At 37.9% G+C, this 26,438-nt stretch overlaps 1 protein-coding gene across 1 annotated transcript in view; it reads left to right on the plus strand.

Annotated features, from left to right (window-relative positions):
- ATP6V0D2 (ATPase H+ transporting V0 subunit d2) overlaps nt 1-24,999 on the plus strand; it is a 42,221-nt gene extending 17,222 nt beyond the window's left edge. Inside the window, exons 3-8 of the mRNA XM_025433651.3 lie at nt 11,527-11,705; nt 12,898-12,977; nt 14,601-14,678; nt 21,403-21,579; nt 22,732-22,809; nt 24,510-24,999. Coding sequence (XP_025289436.1) covers nt 11,527-11,705; nt 12,898-12,977; nt 14,601-14,678; nt 21,403-21,579; nt 22,732-22,809; nt 24,510-24,671 — 754 coding nt within the window. The 3' untranslated portion in view covers nt 24,672-24,999. The remainder of the gene's footprint in view (nt 1-11,526; nt 11,706-12,897; nt 12,978-14,600; nt 14,679-21,402; nt 21,580-22,731; nt 22,810-24,509) is intronic.
- The last annotated feature ends 1,439 nt before the right edge of the window (nt 25,000-26,438 follow it).

The following is a 26,438-nucleotide window of genomic DNA, read 5'->3' on the forward strand; positions in this document are numbered from 1 at the left end:
TTTTCTTCCCTCCTACTTAACACTTCCTGGCAGCATTTCAACTTCTCATCCCTTTTGAGGCTAGCCATCTTTTAAAAATAATATTTCAATATTCAAAATATTTCACCTCAGGGGATGTAAATTTTCTGAATACAGGAAAATCAAGAGCGAGGTCAAACATAGCCTTTAAGTACTTGGACTAATAGTAGCCAAGAACTGTAGGTTAAGGACCACACATTGAAGAAATCTTCCAAGATTGGTTCAGAAAGGCTAATCAAAGTTCTTGACTATCTTGATGATGCATTATAAACCTTCCACAGGCTTGTCACTGCACTATATATTAGGAGACTGTACACCTTGGTTTACCTGGAGGGGTTTCTCAGGTCTTCTACTACTAAAACTGGATGAATTGGTTGCCCCGTCACTTACAGTCACAAAATTAGTAATATAATTCCCAGGCACATTCTTAGGGCTCCGACTTTGTCTCTATGATTTAAAGTCAATAAAGCAAGGCTTTTCAGAAAGGTTTCCAGCTGACATGCTTCCTATGTGCTGTTGACTATACTCCTCACCAAGTAGTCACCACCTTATAAGGTGGAGCATATTCTGCTGGGAATCATTTGGAAGAGTGGTTGAACACTTACAGGCCCTCTGCCTACGGCAATGTAATGCGGCATTAGTTTCTCCTCTAACCAATGGGACAGTATCTGTTCTTATAGTGTACAGAGTGTTTGTTCAATAATTGGTAACTTTTTTATTATGCCCATTTCCTGGAGCATATTTTAAGAGCCTTGTAGCTGGTAAGCAGAGAAGCTCATATGTGACATCAGATCACTGGATAGCATGCCACAGGGGTTACTTTCTCTTTTTTGTTTGTTCATTTGTTTTTTCTTTTCAACTCTTACACTGCCTTGAAAAGTGAGGGGACTGATCTTACATATTTAGAAAGATGATTCTGTTGATACTGTGAAAGGTGCGTTGATGGAGTGGAACTGGAAACAGAAACCAGAGGAAGATATTTTTAAAGTCTGGACTGGAAAGAGCAGCCAAGATAGAAAGGAGTGGACAGTGGTTAGATACATTTGGGAATTAGGTGTTAACAGAATTTAGCATCTTGACTTATGATCAGTGAGAGAAAATAGGCAATGATTTCTAGAAATTCTAAGCTACAGAAAGAATCTGCCAGTAAGATAAAGGATTTTGGTTTTGTTTCTAACCAAAAAGAATAGGAAGCCTACTAAATTAGAGACAGGTATACAAATTACCCTTAATCTCATCATCATTTGGCATTATTTTCATACATTTTAAAAGAACAAAAATCACTCTAAATATAATTTTGAATCTTAACTTTTCCATATATAATATCAGCAATTTTTTCTAGGTCAAAAATGTTTCTAACATTTGTAAATGACTATATAGCCTTCCAGGAAAGTCATGAACATTTTAGAAGGGCCGAGTTTTGTGTCTTCCTGACCTCAACGTCCCCATAGTATTTAATTTATTAAATTTCGATTTTAGCAATAAAATTCCCAATAATATTATATAATCGACCATTGGACACCACTTTGCATTTGTGATTCTAAATCTTTGGCCAGAAAAATCCTTCCGAAATCTTAAGGACTGCAGCATCTTTAAGGTTTTATAGCCAGATTCCATGTGGATGTTCAAAGGCAAAAGCAAGTAGGAAGCAAAAATGTCTCAGTTGTAGAAGCTGATAAAGCCTCCAGCATTTAAAAGTCTCAAGCACTTTGAGAGTTGAAAAACCCTGGTGCTATCCTGCAATAGCAATACTTGATCTGTCTAGAACTGGATGACATTCACTTAATCAGCATACCATATACTAAGTGACTGCTAGGAGAGAAGGTCTATGCTAGGTTCTAAAATTAGAGAGTGACTGAACATAAACTTGTTCTCTGAGCCAATGGAAGAGTTACTTAAAGTGCAGATCCCAAGACCATGCCTCTAAAACTTATGTTTAATTAGGTCCTGGAATGTGGTCTGTGAATCTGCACTTTTTATAAGCCCTCCAGGGGACACTGCTGCAGGTGAGAAATTTTTGTAACCATTTGTAGACTCTAACCTGAGTCTACAATACATCAGTTGTGGGATTTTGAAAACAAAAGTTCCTTAATCATTCAAAGCCTTAGTTTCCTCATCTAGAATAGTAATAATTATAGTCAATATAAAATTGTGAGCATAATTTGAAAACAGGGCCGGCTAAGGATGTTGCGAGAACTAGTGCAAATGAAAATACAGGGCCCTTGTTAGAAAAAAAAAAAAAATGTTTAGTAATTTCAAGAGAGCAACAGCAGAGAATTAAACTAAGTGTGGGGCCCTTCTCTGTGTTGGACCCTGTGTGACTATATAGATTGCAGGCCCATGAAACTGGCTGATATACATATATAATATATGAATATATATACATAATGTATGAATATATCCACACTTAGAACATATCCACATACACATACTCCCAAAAAATGCTGCTATTTTTTTTTTTTTTGCATTAGTATAACCTCTGGTGAAAGCAAGAAAAGATTGCATAAAGGAGGTGATGCCAAAGCCAAAGACTTGAAGGATGAGACCCTGTTTGTAAGTGGATGTGGCTGGGAAGAGGCAAAGCAACCGGTGCAGAAACATGGTGCTGCTTACCCAGCACTACTATTGCGTTGCCGATGCCACGGGACATCAGCAAATTAGTGTCTGCCAGTTAGGGATGTCAAGGCAATGGATGTAAAAGAGCTTAGGATGCTGTCCCTACAGCAGTTCTTCTCGAAGAGAAATATATCAGGGCCATGGTAGACATTTTTTCCCTGGTTCTTCGTCCACATTCCAGGTGGGGATGATAATCAACCACCAGGGGTCATGATTGAGCCCAGTAGCCTGTTTTCCAAAGCACTGTTCCTTCCCCAACAACTGTTGAGTGAAAGAAATTTGAGACTGTCTCCCAACCTGGAAAGATTGAAATTCACCGTGCTACTGGTCCAGATATTCACTGCCTTACTTGTATTTTGTTTTATCATGTTTATTTTCTATTTTTTAATTGAAAAAAAAGCCTATGCCTGTGTTTCTTAAGAGTTTTTTAAATTAAATTTTATTTAGTGCTCATTACGAGCCAGCATTTACATAATCACTATACATGTATTAAATTCGTTTTTAATTCTCATGACAACCGTATGAGTGGCACTAATATTATTGGCATTTTAGAAATAAGGAAACAAATTTAAATAATCTCTACACCCAAGGTGGGGCTCCAACTTTCAACCCTAAGTTCAAGACTTGCATGCTCTGCTGACTGAGCCAGCCAGGTGCTCCAACTCTCATGCTTGATGCATAATTTTTTTCTATGTGAAAAAAGTTTTATATGTATGCATATGTTTATATGTAAACAAATATAAGTACACATAGCTGGTTTTATTGTTTTAGAACAGCAAGATCATGTATGTATTGTCTGCACTTTGTCTTTTTTACATAATCTCATCAGAATTTTCTACATAAGCACACAAGATCTTATTTGAAGCACATATATTATATCCCATTGTGTCGTGTCTACCATCATTTATTTAACCATTTCCCCTTTGTCCATCTAGGTTATTTCATTTCCTTGCTATCCCAAGTAATGCTGCAACAAACATCATTGTACATATATCTTTGCTTCCTCATGCCAGAAATTCTTTTGCATGGTTTCCCAGAAGTGAAATTGTCAATAGATATGCCAGTCTTAGATTTTGATAGATATTAGCAGACTGCTCTCTCATATTCCAACAATATCTGAAAGTTTTGTTACTTTCCTAGTCTCTCACTTTTTTTTTTCTTTCCTCATCAGAAGATATGAGATTCTCCAATATCTATTGTTACTGGTGTCTTGAATCTAATAAAGATGAGATCTGCCTGTTAACTGTTCTTCACCAAATGAACAGGCTCTACTAGACACAGCTTGTTTAAACCCACGTAACTGGAAAGAAGAACCACTCCACTGATGTTTTCCTAGGAATTATCATAATATTTACATGTATGGCTAAAGAGGAGGTGACAGTTGAGTACTCTCCCTTATGTTCTAATTCTCCTCAATGGAAAAGTACAGAAAAAGCAAGGAATAGGCAGCTATGACCTCTAGAAAGGGACCTCAGGCTAAGACACGAGGTAGCCAGTTATCTCCTTCACTTCTATTTACCAGTATCAGAGTCAATGTACTTGAATGAACATAAAGAAAAATTTATTCATTGATTGAAAAACATCATCATTGTGTTCCTATTCTGTACACGTATGGTTAGGCTTCTAGAAGGCCACAAAAAATAATAAAGATTGGTAGGAATTATCTGTAAATAACTACGTTTGAAATGAATATGCAAAATGACTTACCTAAAAGCACACAGTTGAATAAAGGCAGAATTAATATTTGAGTCCAGGTCTTATTTCCTCAAATATGCAATAAATATTGGTGAATGAATGAGCTAACTATTCATGTTCACCATCAATACTGCCAGTATACATTGATAATTAATTTCACCCCAGGATAAATATAAATGCAAAACTTAGACAAAAAAAAGATATCACTTCTAGCTGGAGATATTTTAAAAGCTTAATGAAAAATGTGATATTTGAATATGACCATTAAAAGATGGGAAGGATTCCATTTCTAGCAATTGGTGGGGAAGGAAGGTTTTATACATCTAGAGAGTAATAGAAACAAAGACACTGGAAAAGGATAAACAAGTTTGAGGAATTTTTAAATCCAAATAGATGGGTTAAATCAATATTGTAGAGAAGTACAATATTGAGAAAAGAGTTTTCTAAAGATTCCAGAGCTACCAAAGTTTTGGGAAATGCATAGTGATCAGCTTTCTTGTTCTAAAACATGCTATTATAGGCAATGCTGACTTCTTTCAGTATTTTATTTTGTGAGAAGGAAAAATGAGCATGACAGCAAAATTAATTGCTTTTAAAAATTATTTTAATTTTCACTTCTTCTATTTAAAAAAGGGAAACTTTAGGGAAGTAAGAAATGCTACCCAAAAAAGCCAAATTTCAAGAGGCAGCAGATGTTTATAGGGGATATTCTAAATCTCAACAGTCTATTTAGCAAGTCAGACTAAATAGCAGAACTGCCCATGTGAGGATAATGGAGTTAGCATTGGATTAAATAAATCTGTAGTAACAGAAATGTTTGCCAATGTGATCAGGGAAAATTTTCATTTGAAAATTAATACTTTGGAAAACACTTCCAACATGGCTGTATTGTTCATGTCACAATAAATACTGTTGGGCCTGTCAAGGGTGGATCAGCTCCTTTCATGAGGAATGAAATAACTTAGCATACACCAATACACCAAGTCTATTTCACGCATAGCCCAATCCTTTCCATGAACAATTACGTATTGTTTTTGTATTGATTATGTATTTCATGTCCCTGTCCCTGTATTTTCCTTCTGTACAAGTGTGGCCTAGCAAACCTATCACAGTTCTGGTCACCTAAAACAGAATTGTTGGTATCAAGAATGCTATATATTATGTGTAGCAGATGAAAGGATGCTGACCCAGCCTCTTGGTTGCCTCTTGCTATAGGAACCCATAGCAATCAAGTCCTGATCTCAGGATATGGCTCTTGTGATAAAGCCAAATCCAAGTCATAATGTTTTCAGATAATGAATCTGTTGTAATCGCCAAGTTCACCAAGTTATCTACTATCCAGACATACAGACGCACCCAATGGGGAAGTTCAGGCTGAGTCTTGAAGAGCCTCCATCAAACAAAGGGACTCAGGCCTTTTAATATATAAAAAAAAGTTATCATTTATGACAACTAGTTAACAGACATAGTTTGAGATTAAGGATTACATTCCCAAAGAGATAAACATTAAACTATTTGAAGTCCAGCTATCTTAAAGGAAACATCATGAAGTAATGGCCACACAAAGTTCATGTACGGAACAGGATGGTAACAGGTTTTCTAAAATAAGTATAAGTCAGATTTAATATTTAATATCCTAGCAAGTAACATAATTTATGGTCTTGTGGATGATCCGGTCTTCCACATGACTACCATTCAATTCCTTGTCTCTAGACCACAAAAGAGTTGATAGCCTCTTAGCTTCTAAGAGCAATGGGTAAATTTAGAAAAGGTTCTATTGGCTAGAACTTGGTGTAAAACTAGAGAGGTGTAGAAATCTTGGAAAATACAAGAATTTAAACACTGTACATTTTTTTATATCAAAGATTATGTAGCTTATAATTTCCTGTTCCCCTTCTTCCAAAGTCTGGTTTATTGTCTTTTTCTAAGAGTGTACGATTGCACACGCCTTCTTTATCTGAGGCCTTCTACTAGTGCTCTCATATGTGTTACTAATCCAAATGCCAAACATTCAAAGTTGAAGAAATATTTCCATGTTAAGCCACAGAAAATGAAGCTCTTGTTAAACTGGTTTTTAGGTAACACAGTTGGGTTTAGAATTAGGTTTCTCAGGACGCCTGGGTGGCTCAGCGGTTGAGCGTCTCCCTTTGGCTCAGGTCGTGACCCCAGGGTCCTTGGATCGAGTCCCACATCGGGCTCCCTGCGGGGAGCCTGCTTCTCCCTCTGCCTGTGTCTCTGCCTCTCTCTCTCTGTGTCTCTCATGAATAAATAAATAAAATAATTAAAAAAAAAAGAATTAGGTTTCTCTGTTTCAAAGCTTGATGTCCTTCTACTGTGACAATTTAACAATTGACAAAATGTATGATTTGAGTCAGTTTACACAACGACTGTATAAAGATGGTGATATTCTCTACCCTTTTCCACACCTTGATGCTAAACTTCTTTTTTAAAAAAGTTTCCTACCCCATTGTACCCCCCCACTCTAATTGCTAGGTCCAACGGATATATTTTCTGCCCTTTCACAACTTGCTATGGTATTTAGTTGTCGATGTCTTCGTCCCATGCATTCTGTGATGACACTTTCTCTTTGTGCTCCTTTTTCCATCCTGGCCCTACCTCAGTCGAACTTGCAAAGTCTCTTCCTGCCTTTTAAGAGCTTTTAGGGGGTCTGTTCTATTCACTTGTCTAAAATGCATACTTTTTTAAAAAATGATATTATTCACATCCATAGCTGGAGAAGTAACCAGAAGCCAGGTAATCAAAAGCTTTGTATACAACGGTGAGAAATATGTGCTTTATTCCAGAGGCCAAAGGAAGCCATTGACAGATTTTTAGGAATGACAGGATTTTAGGAATGAAAGTGGTGATGTTGCTGATAGAGATAGAGATTACAGAAGAAGGAGAAATACTGGAGACATTGAGGCTTTCAGATCATGGGCCTGAGTTGTATGAGAAAACCAGGCAGTGATAGCCACAAAAAGGAAGTAAAAGAGTGGATCTGAGGCTGGGCAGAGAGATTTTGACTAGAGCTGAAGAATCATGCCTCTAACTCACCAGTGAGGGCTCTAATTGACCTCTGCAACTGTTGTATCAGCTTAGAATTTGATAGTTAGCATACAAGAAATGTGTTTTAGTTAGCTTCAAGATCCTTAAATAAGTTTGGGAACAAAAAGGGAAAGAATAGCACTAAGACCAAAAGGAAATATTAAAATATCATCTGCCTTGAGCTGTTTTGTTTTTGTTTTTTTTCTGAATCTAATCGGAGCAAGACTTCTGGCTTTGGGGTGCCAACTCTGCCTCTTTCTAGCAGGGTGACCTCGGACAAGGTATTTAAATAAAGTGATGATAATAATGGTCCTTAGAGCCTTGAATCATGAGGCTTGAATAAGAACACGCACGTAATACCTGACAGAAAAAACCTCAAAGAGGGCTAGCATTTTAAAAACTATAATTTTTACAACCTAATTTTTTAATTGAGTTATTCACTCACAATTCTAGGTGACTGAAGTGATTTTCACAGGTGCCAATATTAGAGTTATAGAATAAAATGTTTAGAAGGGGCTATTAAATGAAAATGTTTGTCTAGGCCACTAGTAAGAGAAAAATTAACCCAACTCATCCTGGCTCTGTCACTACATGTGAATGCAATTATCTAAAACATAAGGACTTTGAACTAGATGAATACCCCAGTGTCTTTAAGCTCAAAAATTACTCAAGCAATATCAGCAGTGATTTTATTCCTAACTACTATATGTGTGGCCCTGAGGATCTATAAAGATTATAGCCTGGAAAAAGTAACCTGTTTTCTGGGCACATCATTCCCCTGCCACCCAAGATAGTCAATGATAATTATATACCTAGTGCATATGTGTGATGGGGATGCGGAAGGGGGCAGGAAAAAGACCCCTCCCTTCGGCCTCCTGCCATGGGCTGTCCTGGGTTTTCACTTCATTTCCTGAACAACACTATGAGAACTGGTGTTACTGCTCCATTGTAGAAACAAGGCCATTTAAACAGTGGGTTGAAATAAAACAGAATCCAGTTGTTATAGTCCTTGCTCTTTACAATTTAGAGTCTAGACTAATAGTAAAAAAAAAAAAAAAAAAAAAAAAAAGGTTTAATTTTTCTTTTCTTTTTTAGTAAACTCTACCCTTAACATGGGCTCGTACTTATGACCCCAAGATCAGTCTCCTGCCACACCGACTAAGCCAGCCAGGCACCCCTAAAAAGAATTTTTAACTCAATACATACACGTACACATGTACACATGTGCACACCCACATGCACACACTGCAGAGACATAGGCTTGAGTGTTCCATGTGGGCTAACTCCTCACAGCATTGACATTGGTTGCCCGTCAACGTTTAGTCTTAACAGTCTTCTGCGAGTTGGGAGTGTTGGCAGCTCATATGCTTTTACATTGCCGAGGTGCTGTGGGGAACAATTAAATGTCTGGAGCCTGCTAAGGATTATTAAGTGCTAGCAATTCCCCTCTCAGGTAATAGCTTTTGAGCCATAAAGGGACAGTTAAATAAGCACTTCCATTTTAATATCATTTTCAAGAGATAAAAAGGAGTCTAAAATTCTATAATGTCTAAATTTGGTACTGCTGTTTGGGAGGTGAAGAAACTTTAGAGTCATGTGCCTTTTAAAAGGGGATAATTGCCTGCTTCTCAACTTCTTCAGATAGAATTTTTATTGAAGTAAATTGTAGAAGCTCCACAATGAAGGAGACTCTCTTCCTGCTGGATATGTTCTCTTGCAAACGAAGTCTGTGACCCATGCAGCCAGGCTCTAGTGATAATGGCTTCTAACTGGCTGGGCTAATTTTTATCCAGTTATTTTTCAAGCCTGAATTGTGGAGCAGTTAGTCCCATCACAGTCAGACCTGAAGGACCTCAGCTCTTCAGTTGGCTGCCTCTTCGCTCTCCTTGATCCAAAACCTCACCTTCCTGGCTCCCTCTTTCCTCTCAGCTCTGGAGCATGTTCTCTTCTCTCCCATTTGAAAAAAAAAAAAAACTGAAGTCCAAAGCTCCTTGGCCCCTGGGTCTCCATAGAACTGTCTTCCCTTTCTTTTAAGGTCAGCTTGTAGCTTGAACTCTGTTTTTCTTTTTAAACTTCCTTATTTCCCTCTCACTTTAAACATGAGATCATGTTTCTGCCACCGTCTCCCCTTTCTCCTCCACTAAACTCCACTGGAAGTGTTTTCACTGTTGTCAGATGGCCTGTTAGTTACTGCATCCTATGGACACTTCATTGTCTACCTTGACTTTCTTGTGGCCTTTGATGCTCTGACCGCTTCTTCCTAGAACTTCTACAATTATCTCCCCTGGTTTTCTTCCTATTATCTTGTCATTCCTTCTCAGGTTCCATCAAGGTCCTCAAATTGTGAGGTTAACCCAGGGTTCTCAGGGCAGAACTCTCTATGTGCACTCTAGAATGTGATCCCAACCATTCCCCAAGACTTCTGCTTCCACCATTAACTTTCCCCTTTAGACCCCCTAGATGTCTGGTCCTGGCTGTCCTCTGGACTCAGACTTCTGAAGCCTACTTAACATCTCTTCTTAGATATTTCCCAGGCATCAAAACTCATCCTGTCTCAAGCATCTGCTCCCATGACAACCCGCTCTTTTTCCAATGCTCTCATCTCAATAAATTTGGGTTTCACAATCTGTTAAACCTAGAAACCTATGTATCATCCTTGACAGCTAAACACATCATAGTATAAAGGCGAAGAGAAAGATTCCAGAGGCAGACTGCTTGAGTTTCTCAGCTCTCTCATTTGTTAGCTGTGTTATTGTGTGCCCCGCTGGAGATAAAAGCAGTATTTATTGTCATCACAGAGTTGTTATCCTCATTAAATAATAATAATAACTTCTGTAGAGGCACCTGGGTGACTCAGTGGTTGAGCGCTTGCCTTTGGCTCAGGTTGTGGTCCTGGTCCTGGGATCACATCCCACATCAGGCTCCCCACAGGGAGCCTGCTTCTCCCTCTGCCTGTGTCTCTGCCTCTCTCTCTGTGTCTCTCATGAATAAATAAAATCTTTAAAAAAAAAAAAAAAACTTCTGTAGAGCACCTCACTGTTTACTCCTTCTGTTTTAATCATTATTCTACATAGATTGTAACACGCCTTTCTGTTTAAAGGCATCTAATATCTTCCATCACCCTCCAGGCCCAAATTACTCATTTTGCCCATCAGAACCTTGCATGCTTAGCCTGGGCCCCACCTCCATGGCCCAGTCTCTGGCAGAAAATTCCTTGTATTCTCTTGTCTGGGGCTTTTTGCATACTCTTCTTTCTGCCTTGAAGCCTTCTTTCCCTCAATTTCCCACCACTTTGCCTGAACAGCTACTACTCATTCTTCAAGTTTCAGCCTGAATATCACTCCCCTAGGAAGTCCAATCTTTGCTTTGGTGCCCAGCTCAGAATCCCCACACCATCTTATAATTTGCCTAGCATCAGTGCTTCATTACATTATGTTGTAATGGATTCTTTGTCCAGTTTCTCCCTCAAACTACATTCTCTGTGAAGTAAGGGATTGTTTCTTTTACTTTTCAGCCTCATTGCTTGGACTATCCTGGGTGCAACATAATCACATATAATATGGTCCTATGGACTCTTGGGGACCTGGGGAGGGGGGGAACTGCTAGGAAGTCCACTACTTGGGCTCATAGCAGGAAAAGAATACAGAATATTTTAATTTTTTAATAAATTAAATAGTAAATATTTTAATATTAAATTTAATAAATATTTATTTTAAAATATTTTAAATGTTGAATCAATGATGAGCTTTATTATAGGTTTAAAAAGTCAGTTTTGAAGATTGCATGAAATGCTCCAGCTCTGTGTTTCTCAACTTTTGAAGTCCATAGTCCATTCTGAGAAACCACACAACTTCATACTCATCCTCACCTTACGGCATTTGACAGTTACAATGTAGGGGTCATCTTCTGCCTATCCCACCAGCCAAGGTTACAGCCTAGTTATTACAACATTGATTTTCAAACTATGATGTCCCCAGAGAGACATTTTACTCCATTCACATCTCTCAAATCCCAGAGTTTAAAAGAAGACTCATATATTTCCTTAATGAAAGAGTGTATGTGCCTGAACTATACATACTTTTTTTCACTTGTGGTATGCTTCTTATTCTCATACAGTTGATTTCCTAATGATTGAGACTTCTTCTAAATCAGGTGCAGTTACATGATAGACAATGTGATTCTACTGATGAATGGTGCCTTGCAAAAAAAATCGGTGAAAGAAATTCTGGTCAAGTGCCACCCATTGGGCCGTTTCACAGAAATGGAAGCTGTCAACATTGCGGAGACACCTTCTGATCTCTTTAATGCTGTTCTGGTTGAAACACCATTAGGTATGAAAGCATAAGCAATCATATAGCTCCCTGTGCTTGTTATCATAGTCATCAGAAAATGTACATTTAATTCATAGTTTTCCCCATGGATACAACATCATACTATACAGCTTCCTAGGTGCAGAAGACACATTAAGAAATCTAGTCCAGCTCCCTCATTTTTCAGATGACAACAAATGAAAGTAAACTTCCCAGAGTCACATAAGAACCATTTGTAGCCAGGTAGGAGCTGGAGCTCATCTCTCAACCTCCAAACCTTGGTACATTGTACAGATCATAGTAAATAAATGATAGAACTTGTAATTTTTCAAAAAATTAATTTTCTAGCTCAGTTTTATATGATTAATTTCTTATCCTTTTGTTTTAAACTTCTATCTAAATAAGGCTGCATATGGACAGCATTTTGGTTTAGGAAGTGTAGGAATGCCATTTTTCTGAGACACTCAGGGGTGCCTGTCAAATGACCTGGAGCAATGATGAAATAAATGCTAATTCCATAATAATTTAGCACCGATAATAGTTCTAGCATTCAAAATGCTAATGGAATAGTTTTATCCACGTTATTGTCAGGAAACCTGGGTAGTAGCAATTCATAGCAATTCGCAGTTGATCATATGTCAAAATAGTTGCCGTTGAAAGCAGAAATTTTAAAAAGAAAAAACAAATTGTGTCATCATTAAATGTGTGATGCTAAGGGAGCATGGTAGGAAGAGGGTAAGTTTATAATCATGGATGTTTGATTCCAGGCTCAGCCTGGTGACTTGAGCCAGTGCAGTTCCCCTCAGTTTCCTCATTTGAAAAATAATGGCATCTTAGTATAACAGAGCTTTGAAAACTAAATAAGACACAGTTTGAGTACAACTCAATGCTTAGCACGTAGTAGGGTTGCAAATGACAAATACTACAATTAGATGAGGGGTAGAGGGTCTTCAAAAAGGAAGCCATAAAGTGAACAGTTCCAAGGTGTTGTGAGGATCAAGTAAGTTGAAATATAAGCAATGTTTAGTGAACAGCTTGCACACAGTAAATGCTCAATAAATAATCACTCTTTCTGTCATTATCCAGTCTGTGGATTGCCACTCTAATGCTCTAGTCAGGAGTGAGCACAGGGCGACGTGTTCAGGAAATCTTTTCTACAGTTTATAATCATGCTTTTCATTTATTTATTTTATGTGATAATTTCTGCTTTCAGCTCCATTCTTTCAAGACTGTATGTCTGAAAATACCCTTGATGAACTGAATATTGAATTACTGCGCAATAAATTGTACAAAGTAAGTATTTCCCAAACCATTATGTTTTTTTTCTTTATTACATAATACATCCTAACCAGAGTCCTTTGTTAAAAGTTACTTTGGGGAAACCTGGGGGGCTCAGTGGTTGAGCCTTTGGTTCAGGTCATGATCCTGGGGTCCTAGGATCAAGTCCTACGTCAAGCTCCTCTCAGGGAGTCTGCTTCTCCCTCTGCCTATGTCTCTGCCTCTCTATCTCTGTGTCTCTCATGAATAAATAAGTAAAATCTTTTAAAAAATAAAAATTAAAAAAAAAGTTACTTTGCCCATTAGCCAACTCCTACAATTATGAAGGTTGGCATACTTGGAATACAGCTTTTACAGTCCTAGTCTTCTAGTTCAATACATATGTGTCCGCTTCCCCTGAAGCAGCAAGATCCTTAAGAGGAAGTTACACTTCTCATTCTTCTCTGCATTTCTAGCTCCTTGCCTTGGTGTGCCTGGGACAAAAAAGGTTGCAACTGGATAGATGGATGGTGGGTGGACAGATGAATAAGGTGAACCATATCCATTTTTAAAACACTGCCTGGCTGGTTCAGTCAGTAGAGCATGGAACTCTTGATCTCGGGGTTGTAATTTCGAGAACTGTGTTGGGTATAGAGATTACTTAAAAACAAGAACTTAAAAAAAATTTAAAAATAAAAACCAACCAGTATACATAATGATCCTTGTGTTACGTAGTATCTATCCCTGTCCTTAAATTTCATCTTGCATAACCTGGCCAGCTATCTGTACTATGCCACCACCATTTGAGTAGCTCTGTGTCCTGGGGGCTGAGCAAAATCTGCCCATTTTCACTCATACAACCATAGCATCTTTGATACTCTCACTGAGTAACTGAAGGAATACATACTGTATACTGTATATATGGAGAATATAGTGTCATGCCATATGTGTATATATAAATATTTATGCTAAAAGTATGGTCCTTCCAAGAGCACTGTGTTGCAGGCAATTTTCCTTTTTATAAAGAGATGTATGGACTTAGAGGAGGCATCCTTGAGGTATAGCTAACAGAAGGCACCTTTCTAAGCAAATTATAGGCATTAGTTCACTTAATCCAGCCAGCAAAACTATGTGCTATCCTCATTTCTCAGATGAGAAGTCACTTAGCTAGTAAGTAACTGAGTTGACATTCAAACACAATCATTCCAATTGTTCAGCCCAAGCTCTGCCTTCCCAGTATGTCCTCTGCATTCAAAGCCATCCCAAACATGTCTCCGGGGCACCAAGAGAAATTAAATGTCAGCACAGGAACAAATCTAGAATTATTTGTTGAGTTCATGAAAGAGTTTGGCACTTTTATTAGAATATCAAAAATTAATCATGTGAAATAAACACAAGAACCATGCAAAGAGTGCTTGCAAAAAGCACTTGCTTGTTAAGGAATCATAAGGTATGATAAGTACAATTTTGTTCTTTTTTAAACCTGTGCAACATGCTTCAATGCAAAAGTTTGTATCAAATTTTTAATAAAATATTGCCCTACGGGACAAGTAATTCAACCACCATTAAAGTATTTAATAAGCCATGAAGAGCTGATCTAGAAATTTCCAAAGGAAAATATCTTCATTTTATTGTTTTATGATCTTTCTTCTTTTTAAGTCTTACCTCGAGGCATTCTATAAATTTTGTAAGAATCATGGTGATGTCACTGCAGAAATCATGTGTCCCATTCTTGAGGTAAGAAAGTCTTTCGATTTCTTTATGTCAAATAACGTGCTTACATACTTCTCATTTATATAATCTTACTTTTATTTCTTTAAGTTAGAAGCTCCTTTATCTAGGAGCTGGGTGCCTGGGTGGTTCAGTGGTTTAAGTGTCTGCCTTTGTCTCAGGTCATGATCCTGCGGTCCTGGAATCAAGCTCTGAGTCAGGCTCCTTGCTTAGCAGGGAGCCTGCTTCTCCATTTCCTTCTCCCCTTCTTCCCTGCTCATGCTCTGTGTCTCTCTCACACAAATAAATAAAATATTTATTTTATATTATTTATTATAATAAAATTTATTTTATATTATATTATTATATTATATTACTTATATATATTTTTATATTTATTATAAATAATATAATTATTTATATTTTATGCCACTACTGCTTTCTACCTGTCTAAATAAAATATTTATTTGTTTGAGAGAGAAAGATAGCAGGAGAAAAGCTCCTTTATCTAAAAATAACCAAAACATATTTAATCATACATATCATTTGATGCCTTCAGTTAAGAGTGATATTTTCCAAGTTTCCTACATAAAAGAGTTATTTTGGAATTCGAAAAGAACAATGCTGGGTGGCCTGGGTGGCTCAGTGGTTTAGCGCAGCCTTCAGCCCAGGGCCTGATCCTGGGGACCAGGGATCGGGTCCCATGTTGGGTTCCCTCTGCCTGTGTCTCTGCCACTCTCTCTGTTTCTCTGTCTCTCTGTCTCTCTGTCTCTCGTGAATAAATAAATAAAATCTTTAAAAATAAATGTATAAATAAATAAATAAAATTTTGGTCATGATTCATTTTGATATAATATGAACAAAGTACAGTATAATTAGTTAAAAATTTGGTATACGATGAGCAATTGGTAGACTATGAGTACTTGTAATAATAACCCAACTTCCATCCAACAAGGAACATGGGGCAAGTTGGGAATTCTCACAACATGGAACCAAAGTCCACTATGGGCCTTGTTCCTAATATAATCCCAAAATAAAGGACACTAAAACAAAACAGTCCTTGAGCATTCCATCTCTGGGTAGGAAGACTTTGGGTGAGATGATTCACAGTTGGCATGCTTACTTAGTTATATATCAAATGCCACTACTGCTTTCTACCTGTCTAAATGATGCTGTAATCTTTTTAATTCCTCTTTATCATCACAGATTTCATCTGTGCTCAGAGATCCTCTTGCTTGCACATGTCGATCTCAGAGATTAGGCCAGAGTTCAGAAGAACCTAGGGACATCCTGGGCATAGTTTGTATTGTGTTTCATATAGATCTCTTTTGCTGGCTTCAACTTGAATTTAAAAAGGGGGCAGGGGCAGATACCATTCTAGACAGAAAAGCCCTTTGCTTTGTCCTGTGATACGAAGTTTTGTCTAAAGAATATCTTTAAACATTAGACTGTCACGGTGACTTCATTGGTAGGTAGATTAAATAATTCAATGACTTCTGATTTCAAGAAAAGCCTGAAAAGAACTGCCCTTTTGGCAAAAAGGAAAACAAAAAACCTGGATAACTTCATATGCATATATTTTATTTTATTTTATTTATTTTATTTTATTTTCATTCTTTCCTAGCCTTTTTTTATATGCACATATTTTAATGTTCTGAAACTGCATATGATAAAATTAGTTCCCCTCAAAACATCTGATCATTAAAATTGTACAATTAAAGATACTTTGCTATCCTTTGTTAACTCTTCAAGCAAAAGCAGTCCTTGAAGTAAAAATTTATCACTGGAAAACTCTAAAAAAAACCATTTTTGCTTTATTACACAGGAAGTGGGCATTGATAAATAAATAACATTTTTTATGGTATAGTAAACGTCAGAAAGTGAGCTGGTCTCTTTCATTCTGATCACATAACATAAGTAACCTGCTGGCCCTATGAAGCCCTCTCCTTCCTTCTCATAAATTTTTAACTACTAGCCACACTATGAGAAGCCACATTATCTATGGCTCGAAAGTGTGATTTCTACTGGCATAATTCCTGTGGTTTAGAAATGGCTTGTGTGCTTTATACCCACAAAATATGTGAAATAAGAGCTATGGCAAAGCTCATAACCTTACAAAAGATCTACAATGACACTATTAATAGTTAACATTTATTATGTGCCAGATACTATCCTAAGTGCTTATACACTTAAATTCACTTGGACTTCAAAACAGCACAGTGAAAATAAAAAACCAGCACAACAACATGGGAGATTAGTATCTATTTTTCAGAACAGGCAACTGGGGCACAAAGGAGTCTAGTAACTTACCTGATGACACACAGCTAAGAAGGGGTTATGTCAGAATTTGAACCCACATAGCCTAGCTCCAGATCCTCAATGTTTATCCACAATATTACTTCTACATTAAATTCGCCGTTCGCAAAAGCAAGTTCTAATTCAGGGCACCTGGGTGTCTCAATCGGGTAAGTGTCTACCTTGTGCTCAGGTTATGATCCCGGGGTCCTGGGATGGAGCCCCGCCTTGGGCTCCTTGCTCAGCAGGGAGCCTTCTCCTCCCTTTCCTTCTGCTGCTGCTCCTGCTTGTGCTCTCTCAAAAAAATAAGATTTTTTTAAAAAGTAAATTCTAATTTATAAGCAAGATCATATTGTGTGTGCTATAAAAATCAGAAATAGGTAAGAATTATATCTGTAATCTTCAGTAATGAGAAAGGACAGCATAGTATTAAAAGAATCCTTATCACTCTAAGGGTTTGCTCAAACTGCTATATATCCAGTGTTCCCATTATCCCTTTCCTATGCCCATGATATTACCACATTAGATTAGATTTTATTCAAGCTGTGTTAAAGATAAAAGTCCATTTCATTATCTTTATACATTATATAGAGGTATTAGTTACACATAGCATGCAATTATAATGATTCTAATGATATGATCAGAAGAGATTTGTCAAGTTTATGTAAATATATCAGACCATGTAATTACCCCCCATTTTATTTGTGCAACAGAGCACTTGCAGTCATAAAGTTCTTCCATATATGTTCTTATTTAATCTCAATTGACTTCAAAAGACTTAATATGGTAAAAGAGAGCATTGACCTGGCCTTGCATGCAAAAATTTGACGTAATTACAAGATTGGGACTTTATAAGGAAATAAAAAGAAATTGACTTATGTTCACTGCAGCGTACTGTTTGCTTTTATGCCTTGTATTATTTGTTTTGTCTTTGCTCCTCTGACAATCTATATGTTTAATCAAACAGTGAAAACAGGGATCCCTGGGTGGCGCAGCGGTTTGGCGCCTGCCTTTGGCCCAGGGCGCGATCCTGGAGACCCGGGATCGAATCCCACGTCGGGCTCCCAGTGCATGGAGCCTGCTTCTCCCTCTGCCTGTGTCTCTGTCTCTCTGTCTCTCTCTCTCTGTGACTATCATAAATAAATAAAAATTTAAAAAAAAAAAACAGTGAAAACAAGCACAGAATACAGTTGTTTTATCTTCCTGACTAGCAAGCCTGGACTCTATTCCAGTTCACTCCACTCTCTTGCACTGCCATTGACCCCTCCACACACTGCCCCCACAAGGTATTCCTTTCCTCTAATAATGAACCAGCAAGAATGTGTGACCTAATCAGCCCAATTCTATCATGTGCAACTGATAATGATTTTGAGTAAGTCAACAGTACACTATTACCTTTTGCAACAACACCCAAAAATAAGTTATGGTTTTAAAATGAATGAGTGTAAGGAAGAGGGAAAGGACATGGGACATTTGGCATCATCTGTGCCACACAGGATGCCAACCCTCTATAAATGATAGAGGGAGCTTAAGTGAAATCTAATACCACCCCATTCACTATCTTCCATAATCAGTTGTTATGTCAAACTGTCTGCCTGGGGGTCAAACAAAATATAGCCCTTTACACAATTTCAAGATTATAGTTCTTTTTTTTTTAATTAAGATTTTATTTATTTGACAGAGAGAGAGAGCAAGACCATGAGCACAAGCAGGGGAGTGGCAGAGGGAGAGGGAGAAGCAGGCTAGGGAGCCGAACTCCAGGCTTGATCCCAGGACCCTGGATCATGACCTGAGCCGAAGGCAGACACTTGAGACTGAGCCACCCAAGCTCCCCGTATAACTGTTTTCACTAAGAATAGACATACTCGGGATGCCTGGGTGGCTCAGAAGTCGAGCGTCTGCCTTTGACCCAGGACGTGATCCCTGGATCCGGGATCGAGTCCCACATTGGGCTCCTTGCAGGGAGCCTGCTTCTCCCTTAGCCTATGTCTCTGCCTCTCTCTCTCTCTCTCTCTCATTGTGTCTTTCATAAATAAATAAATAAATAAATAAATAAATAAATAGACATACTCATACACAAAGAACATCTAGACTAGAAAAAAGTACTAAGACACACGATTATAATAAAAGGGAAATTAAGGTATAGTAGGGAATCAAAGGAAATCATATTCAACTAGGGAAGAAATAGAGGGGCTACTTGTAAAAAAAAAAAAAAAGGCATTTAATGGAGCCTCCAATGCAGGTAAGATATCAACATGGAGAGTTCTGGAATGAAGTACACACGTAGGCAAAAGGAAGAAGTATTTACAAGAACAAGAAGTTGGAGTGTTCAGATAACCTGTTGTGTGGGGATGTTCAGATCCCTGATTGCATCAAAGTCCTCTCCTGGCATGGCCTGTGAAGCCTGTCCTGTGCTCTTCACAGCTACCTGTCCAGCCTACTTCTTCATATATTTTCCTAGTCTTGAGCCTTGACCATTCCTCCAAAATATCATGCTTTATAACTTCATGCATCATCCTCCTCCAGAACGGCCTCTGCTGCCCGGTATATCTGTGATGCTGCTGATTCCACCCTGCTTCTCTCCTGAAAATCCTAACATCTTATAGAGCAATGTATGTCAATTATTTCTCAATAAAACTGGGCGGAGTGGGGGCAGTGAAAAAAATAAAACATTTTAGAGCTAGAAAACACATAAAAGGGCATGTGGGACAATTAACTCTATTATTGCTCCCCCACTCTAATTTTCATTTCAAGGTTTCTGATCACCAGGAAATCTCCCTCTTGCATTTCTTCTGTCCCTGGAAAGTCTAAAATTCCTGACAGTACTGGTTACGTTCAGTAGCCAGAGGCAGCTGCCTTTGTTTCCAAATGAGGCCACTCCGGACTTCTGGGTCACCCATACTTTCCATGAGATCAATCAAAAGGATCAGAAGGAACTAACTCTCACCCTCCTGATAGGAAACACCTGTTCTAACAAGAGTTCCAGTAAAATCTGTGGCAAGTCTGGATTTGTTAATTAGTCAAAAGTAAGCTGCTCAAAGGATATCGCAGAGCAGTTTATTTTAGCTATTGTGTGTGTACAAATAATCTTGGAATCCTGTTAAAATGCAAGCCCTGGTTTAGTAGGGCGGGGCTATGGCCTGAAACTCTGCATTTCTTTTTTTTTCATGACCTGAGGCGAAACCAAGAGTAGGACACTTAATGAACTGAACCACCCAGGCACCGGGAGACTCTGCATTTCTAATAAGCTTCTGGGTTACATCAAAGCTACTGACCTTTGAAACACACCTTGAGTAGCAACGTTGTAGAGAATATTAGAGAATATTGAAAAACATTCTCCAATAGTAGAATCACAGGCCATTCTGTTGGATTCAGAAAACAGTTATGTATCTTCCTACATGTCAGGTACTAGATATTAAAAAATAAAAACAAGAATGGCACGATTTCCCTCAGATTTTACAGTGTAGGAAAAAAAAAATTTCCAGATTTGAAAATAATGTAAGTGCAGGGTGTATCAGGTATATAGAGAAGAGTTTCTCAGCTCAAGGACACTGTGACAAACTCCTACGAAAGGCAGAGAGGATCCCATGAAGGACAGACTGAGAAGGAATGAGCAGAAAAGATAGGAGAAGAACCAAGAGACAGAATATATATGGAGACCAAAGGAATAGTAAGAAATTTCCAGAAAAACTGAGTGGTTAGAGGAAATAGGTCTGGCGTGGAGCTGTTTGCTCCAGTGCCTAGTGGTACTCAGCACAAAGACAGGACGTGAGTATATGTGACCCACTTGAAAGATCATGAGATCAAGCTCTATGATCTTACAAGTGAGGAAACAGTCCTCAAAGCAAGATAATTTGTCCTGAGCCATATAATCCTGAGCTACAGGGTTAGATTTATTGATATCCAATCTGGGACTTTCAAGAAGAAAACCCCAACCATCAAAGTACAAACAAATGGCAAGTAGTATGAAATCTCATTATGTAGAAGAAATCAGACCAACATCAATAACCAGAAAGAGATGTTTAACATCTATGACATGCACTCTGTATTCTGAACACCCTGACAGGCACTTCCGCTTACATTATCTCGTCCTATCCCTGAACAGACCCCGACAAGTAGGTATTATTCCCATTTTTATGGAAGAGACATTTGAGACTCTAGGGACCTACGTGACAGAGTCACATGAGTTCCCAGAGTGCCTGGGAACTGAAGTTTAGTGGGGTTTCAAGAGTCATGGGCCATTATCACTGTGTGATCCTTCTCTGGCAAACAAAGTTACTCCATTATAAGAAGAGGCTAAGGGAACATTAATAACACATGTTTGTATTATAATTAGACATAAATCCGGAAAGGAAAGCAAATCGCTCTGGAAATGAATTCGTCTACTTATAAATGTTCTGTTCATAGCATTTAGTACATGGTTAGATTTCACTGATTTTATGTCTTGCCAATTCAGTTTGAGGCTGACAGACGGGCTTTTATCATCACTCTCAACTCCTTTGGCACTGAACTGAGCAAGGATGACCGGGAGACCCTCTACCCGACCTGTGGCAAGCTCTATCCTGAAGGATTGCGCCTGTTGGCTCAAGCAGAAGACTTCGATCAGATGAGAAGAGTAGCAGACCATTATGGAGTACGTGACTAGACCAGGGGCCCTGAACATCTCACGTTACTTCATCACATGGACTTTAGAAGTTCACACATCAAATTTACATGTCTTCTCTAAAACAGTTAGGTTTGTAAGGTAGAAAGCAATGTCATTCTAGAACTGTCTCTCTCTCTCTCTCTTTCTTTTTTTTTTTTTTTTTTGGAGGTTCCTGCCAAGCAAGTACTTGTTTAAATCTCCAAGGGACAGTCATCTGAGCACGTCTTTTGAAGTGCTTGATAAAGCAAGTTCCCCAAGGAACTGGTGCAGTGTTCTGGATATGTGAGCTCATGGCAAAGTTATATAAAATAGCCTGGCCCAGCAGTCTTTTCAAGTGCGCATTGGGTAAACCGGCTTAGGTACAGAATGTCTACTTGAAATACAAGAGAGAATATGAACATATTGGTTTCTACCATTCCCTTTAATCAGTGGCCAGAAATAAGGAATGGAAGGAGGGCTACTGTGTCCTTCCCTTATTCCACATCCAAATGCTCTCTGAAGAGCCTGCAGCTTCTCAGCTCATCCCCTGATTCCATTCCTCCTGATTTATGGTAACATATGCCTTCCAGGTAACTTTTTCAGAACTGAAGTGACACTCTTACCTTTTCTTATGGGTTTCTGAAGTCTTCGGGGAAAGAGAAATCAGAAATCTGCATAAACCTTTGCAGTAGCTCATGTCATCACAAGAGGCTATTTTTAGCATAATATTAAATTTTGAGCTTCTCAATTTCCACCTCTTCCATACTTGAAATTCCATATGAATTTTACCAACTGTCATTTCAAAGAGCCCATAAACCCATGCTGCTTAAGCCATGAGCATCCATTTATCCTCAGTAAGGTGCCCAACTAGCCCTAAGAACCTAATGTAGAAATTAGCTCATACAATGTACATTGAGAGTAGAATTGCTTTTGCCTCTTGCCCTGTAAGCCTGAATAAGCTACTAGACTAGAAATCCATCTGTACTCTTTTATCTGGATTTTTGGGTATTTTTTTTAGGAGACCAAGAGCCTACAAAAAACATTCAGTCTTTTTGGACAGGTTTTTTTAAAGAACAGACACATCATTTCTGTATTGCTAGGAAAATATCTTTATGTTTATAAGAAATGAGAATTTGTTTAAAAATAGTCTCTGTTTTTTAGGTATACAAGCCTTTGTTTGAGGCTGTGGGTGATGGCAATGGAGGAAAGACATTGGAGGATGTGTTTTATGAGCGTGAGGTATGATATACATGGAAATGTTATTAGCTTATATATGTTTTTTTTCTCTTGCTCTAGGTTTTAGATGTTTTCTTACTTTGGGGTTTCTTTTGGGGGGCTTCTTTTTACAGTTGATCAGTTCCAGTGATTAAGCACAGAATTTGACAAACAAATGGGTATTAATATCTCTGCCTTGGAGGCCCAGGGTTCACATATGATGGCTTTCTGCTGAATTGTCCTACCCAGAAACCCATAGTACATATAGTGAAGCTCTGGAAAGAATGCAGCTATTCCATAGTTAACTGAAGAATCAGAACTAGGACATTCTCATGATCATATATTGACTATCTTCAAGGTGTATGCTCTATTAGGTGCCTCTCTCACTCTCTAATCCATCCCTTCCTTAAGAAGCCTTTGTCTACAATTATAATTTAGGAATACAATTATCACACTTAGGAATTATTTGTATGGAAATCCATCTGGAGCATCTAGACTATTCTCTTTCCTTAAAAAGCAGAAGAGTACTTATTCCATTTATAGTGAATTCCTGGGCTACCAAAGTATTCAACAAAAGGGCTTTTTTTTTTGAGGTGGATGGGGATACCAGATAAGGTATCTCAAATCTAGAGAATTTTTCTAATATATTCTATTCATTTCTCTAAAACCACTGGCCCTTCCCCTTCAATTGATTGACAGAGAACCCTGAAATCTATCCAAATTTTAGGGTAGGACTGACTCCGGAAAGCAGTTTGGGCCCCTTCCTGTAAGTCCTACTCTAAATATTTTCCAACAGCTCTCTACTGCCTGTCACAAAAAGAGTAAAAACAATGCAAGTTATTCCCATATATTAGGGATGTTTTTAAAATTCCACACTATTGCACAACTGCTTCAAAGAAGGCTGTTAAGAAAGCTGCCCTTGGCAGGAAAAATAAGTATCTGTTCCTGAAAGCAAGGACCTCCACTTCCTGAATATTTAGCTTGACGTTTTCAGGGCTGCATGAGGGACTCAGTACCTCTCATACTTTTTTCAAAATGGAAAAGAATAAAAGAATTGTTCCATTGTTCAGACTTTACCCCAGTTGAATGATTTTTTTTAATTTTCTTTTACTGATATACCTTCTGCAGAAAAAAAAAAAAAAATCAACCATATGTCAAGTTGCTGTAGAGTATCCTAAGAAAGCTCAAAATGTCACTCATTCCAAATTCCAGAGGCCTGTGGCATTGCCCTGGAGGAGAGTTAGGCAGCCTACAAACTTTTTAGAATTTTCAAAGTTGTGGCCAAGAATGAATAGTCTACCTAAATGAGATGTGCCCACTAGCTAGAAACCAACTCTGTGTATTACTACAAAGTTCCGCACTTACATTCACATACAAACACCAAGATTTTCCCAGGAATCTTTTCACTAGCAGTGCTGAGAAGATTTGGAGTTTGTCTTGTGATTCTATAAACCTCCTTTATTTTATTTCTTTATATTTTTATAAACTTACTTTTAAAACTACTATGGTCTATCTGTAGAATGACTCTAAAGTTCCCTTTAGAACTTGATGAGTTGTCACCGCTTTCTTTTATTTGACCAAATTTGGACATTGCCTATTTAAATACAAATAATCACTATACAAGCGCAAGCCAGTCTGCAATTTAATATTATTTCAAAAATGTAGTATGTTCCCAATAAGTGACGGTCAGTTTTTTTTTTTTTTTTTTTCTTTTCCTTCCTCAGGTACAAATGAATGTGCTGGCATTCAACAGGCAATTCCACTATGGTGTGTTTTACGCATACACAAAGCTGAAGGAACAAGAAATGAGAAATATCGTATGGATAGCAGAATGCATTTCACAAAGACATCGAACTAAAATTAACAGCTACATTCCAATTTTATAACTCATTGTGGGGCCTCAAATGTAGAAAATCTTCAATATGAAGAAGAGGTTCTGAGGAAAATAAAAAGAATTGTGTTACAATTATCTGGGTTACACAAAAATAATTCACACTACACCTTCACAAGCTGCAGACCCACCAGAAATATAGTAAACCAACAAAGTGGTTTTTTTTTTTTTCCAGTAGCCTTAAATTTTGTTTCCACATTTATGTCTTCCTCTTTACCAGACTTTAGACATTAATTCTAACTAACTGTATGGTACTTTTCCTATTCTTGTTTGGTTGTATTAACAATCAGATCTAATTAAAATGTTTTACTTTTGCTTTCCCATGCTTCTCCACAGGCCCAATATTGTCTACTTTATTTTTTCCTCACCTAGGTCCACAAAAACCCAGGATTGTATGAGGCTAGCATCGATCACATGTGATGAAAATACTGTATTTTTTCTTTTTTTTATTTTTCAAGATTGATTTTATTTCTTTTTTTTTTTTTTTTGAAAGAGAGAGAGTGTGGTCCCACGCAAGTAGGGGGTGGGGCAGAGGGAGAGAATCTTCAAGCAAATTCCCAGCTGAGCGTGGAGCCCAATATAAGGCTCAATCCCGAGACACCTGAGCCACCCAGGCACCCCAAAATTGAAAGAATTTAAAGTATACAGTGTGATGATTTGATACACATATACATTGTGAAAGAATTCCCCTCATCAAGTTAGTTATACATCCATCACTTCAGGTAGTAGTCTTCCAGCCCCCCACCCCCACCCCCTGTGAGAATATTTAAGTTCTACTGTCTTGGTAAATTTCAGTTATACTATAATGTCATCAACTATAGTCACCATGTTATACATTAGATCCTCAAACCTTATTCATCTATAACTGAAAGCTTGTCCTCTTTTACTAACTCTTCCATATTTCCCCATCCCCCAGCCTCTGGCAACCATTTTTCTACTCACTATTTCTAGGAGTTAAATTTTTTACTTTTTTTAGATTCCACACATAAGTGAAAATTAAAAGGAAGTGTATAGCTAAGATTTTAATAATCTTTATGATTAGATTTTTTAATTCAATAATATTTTTCTTAAGATTTATGGAGACATGGAAGAGTAGATAATCATGACTCTCAGCTATCAGTGTCTAGACCACGTGGTTGTACACAAGCTTCATCTTGTTGGTGTGGTGACAGTGATTGATATCGAATAAAATTTTCAAAGCCTCAAAGGCTTTTCAGTAGAAAGATCAGAGGAAAGTTATGCAATATCCACAATGCAAATACATAGACGTAAATCATATTTTAGAGAATTACTGTTTTGCAGATTAATTGTCCCTTGTGCTAGATATAACTGTGAAATATCAGGATTATCTGAGTCATAGAATTTAACATGAGATGCTAACAGTGGCTTTAATCATTCGAGTTCACATAACCCTTTAAGAATATGATGAGCACTATGGATACTTTCCCTGAGAATAATAGACATCTGCATATTCATCCCAAATTTTACATAGTTTTTGAAAAGACTATGGATCCTCTAAAGTCCATTCATGTGCAACCTAGAAGTCCAAAGACTCCAGGTTAAAAAACTCCATTGCACAGGCCAAGGAATAAAAGAATACAACAGGTTAGAAAGTCATGGATGAGAAAGGATTTGATTTAAGAAATAAAATAGAAGGGGGCAGCCCAGGTGGCTCAGCGGTTTAGCGCCACCTTCATCCCAGGGTGTGTTCTTGGAGACCTGGAATCGAGTCCCATGTCAGGCTCCTTGCATGGAGCCTGCT

Source organism: Canis lupus, chromosome 29 (genome assembly GCF_003254725.2).
Source record: "Canis lupus dingo isolate Sandy chromosome 29, ASM325472v2, whole genome shotgun sequence".
In the NCBI taxonomy this organism is placed as follows: Eukaryota; Metazoa; Chordata; class Mammalia; order Carnivora; family Canidae; genus Canis; species Canis lupus.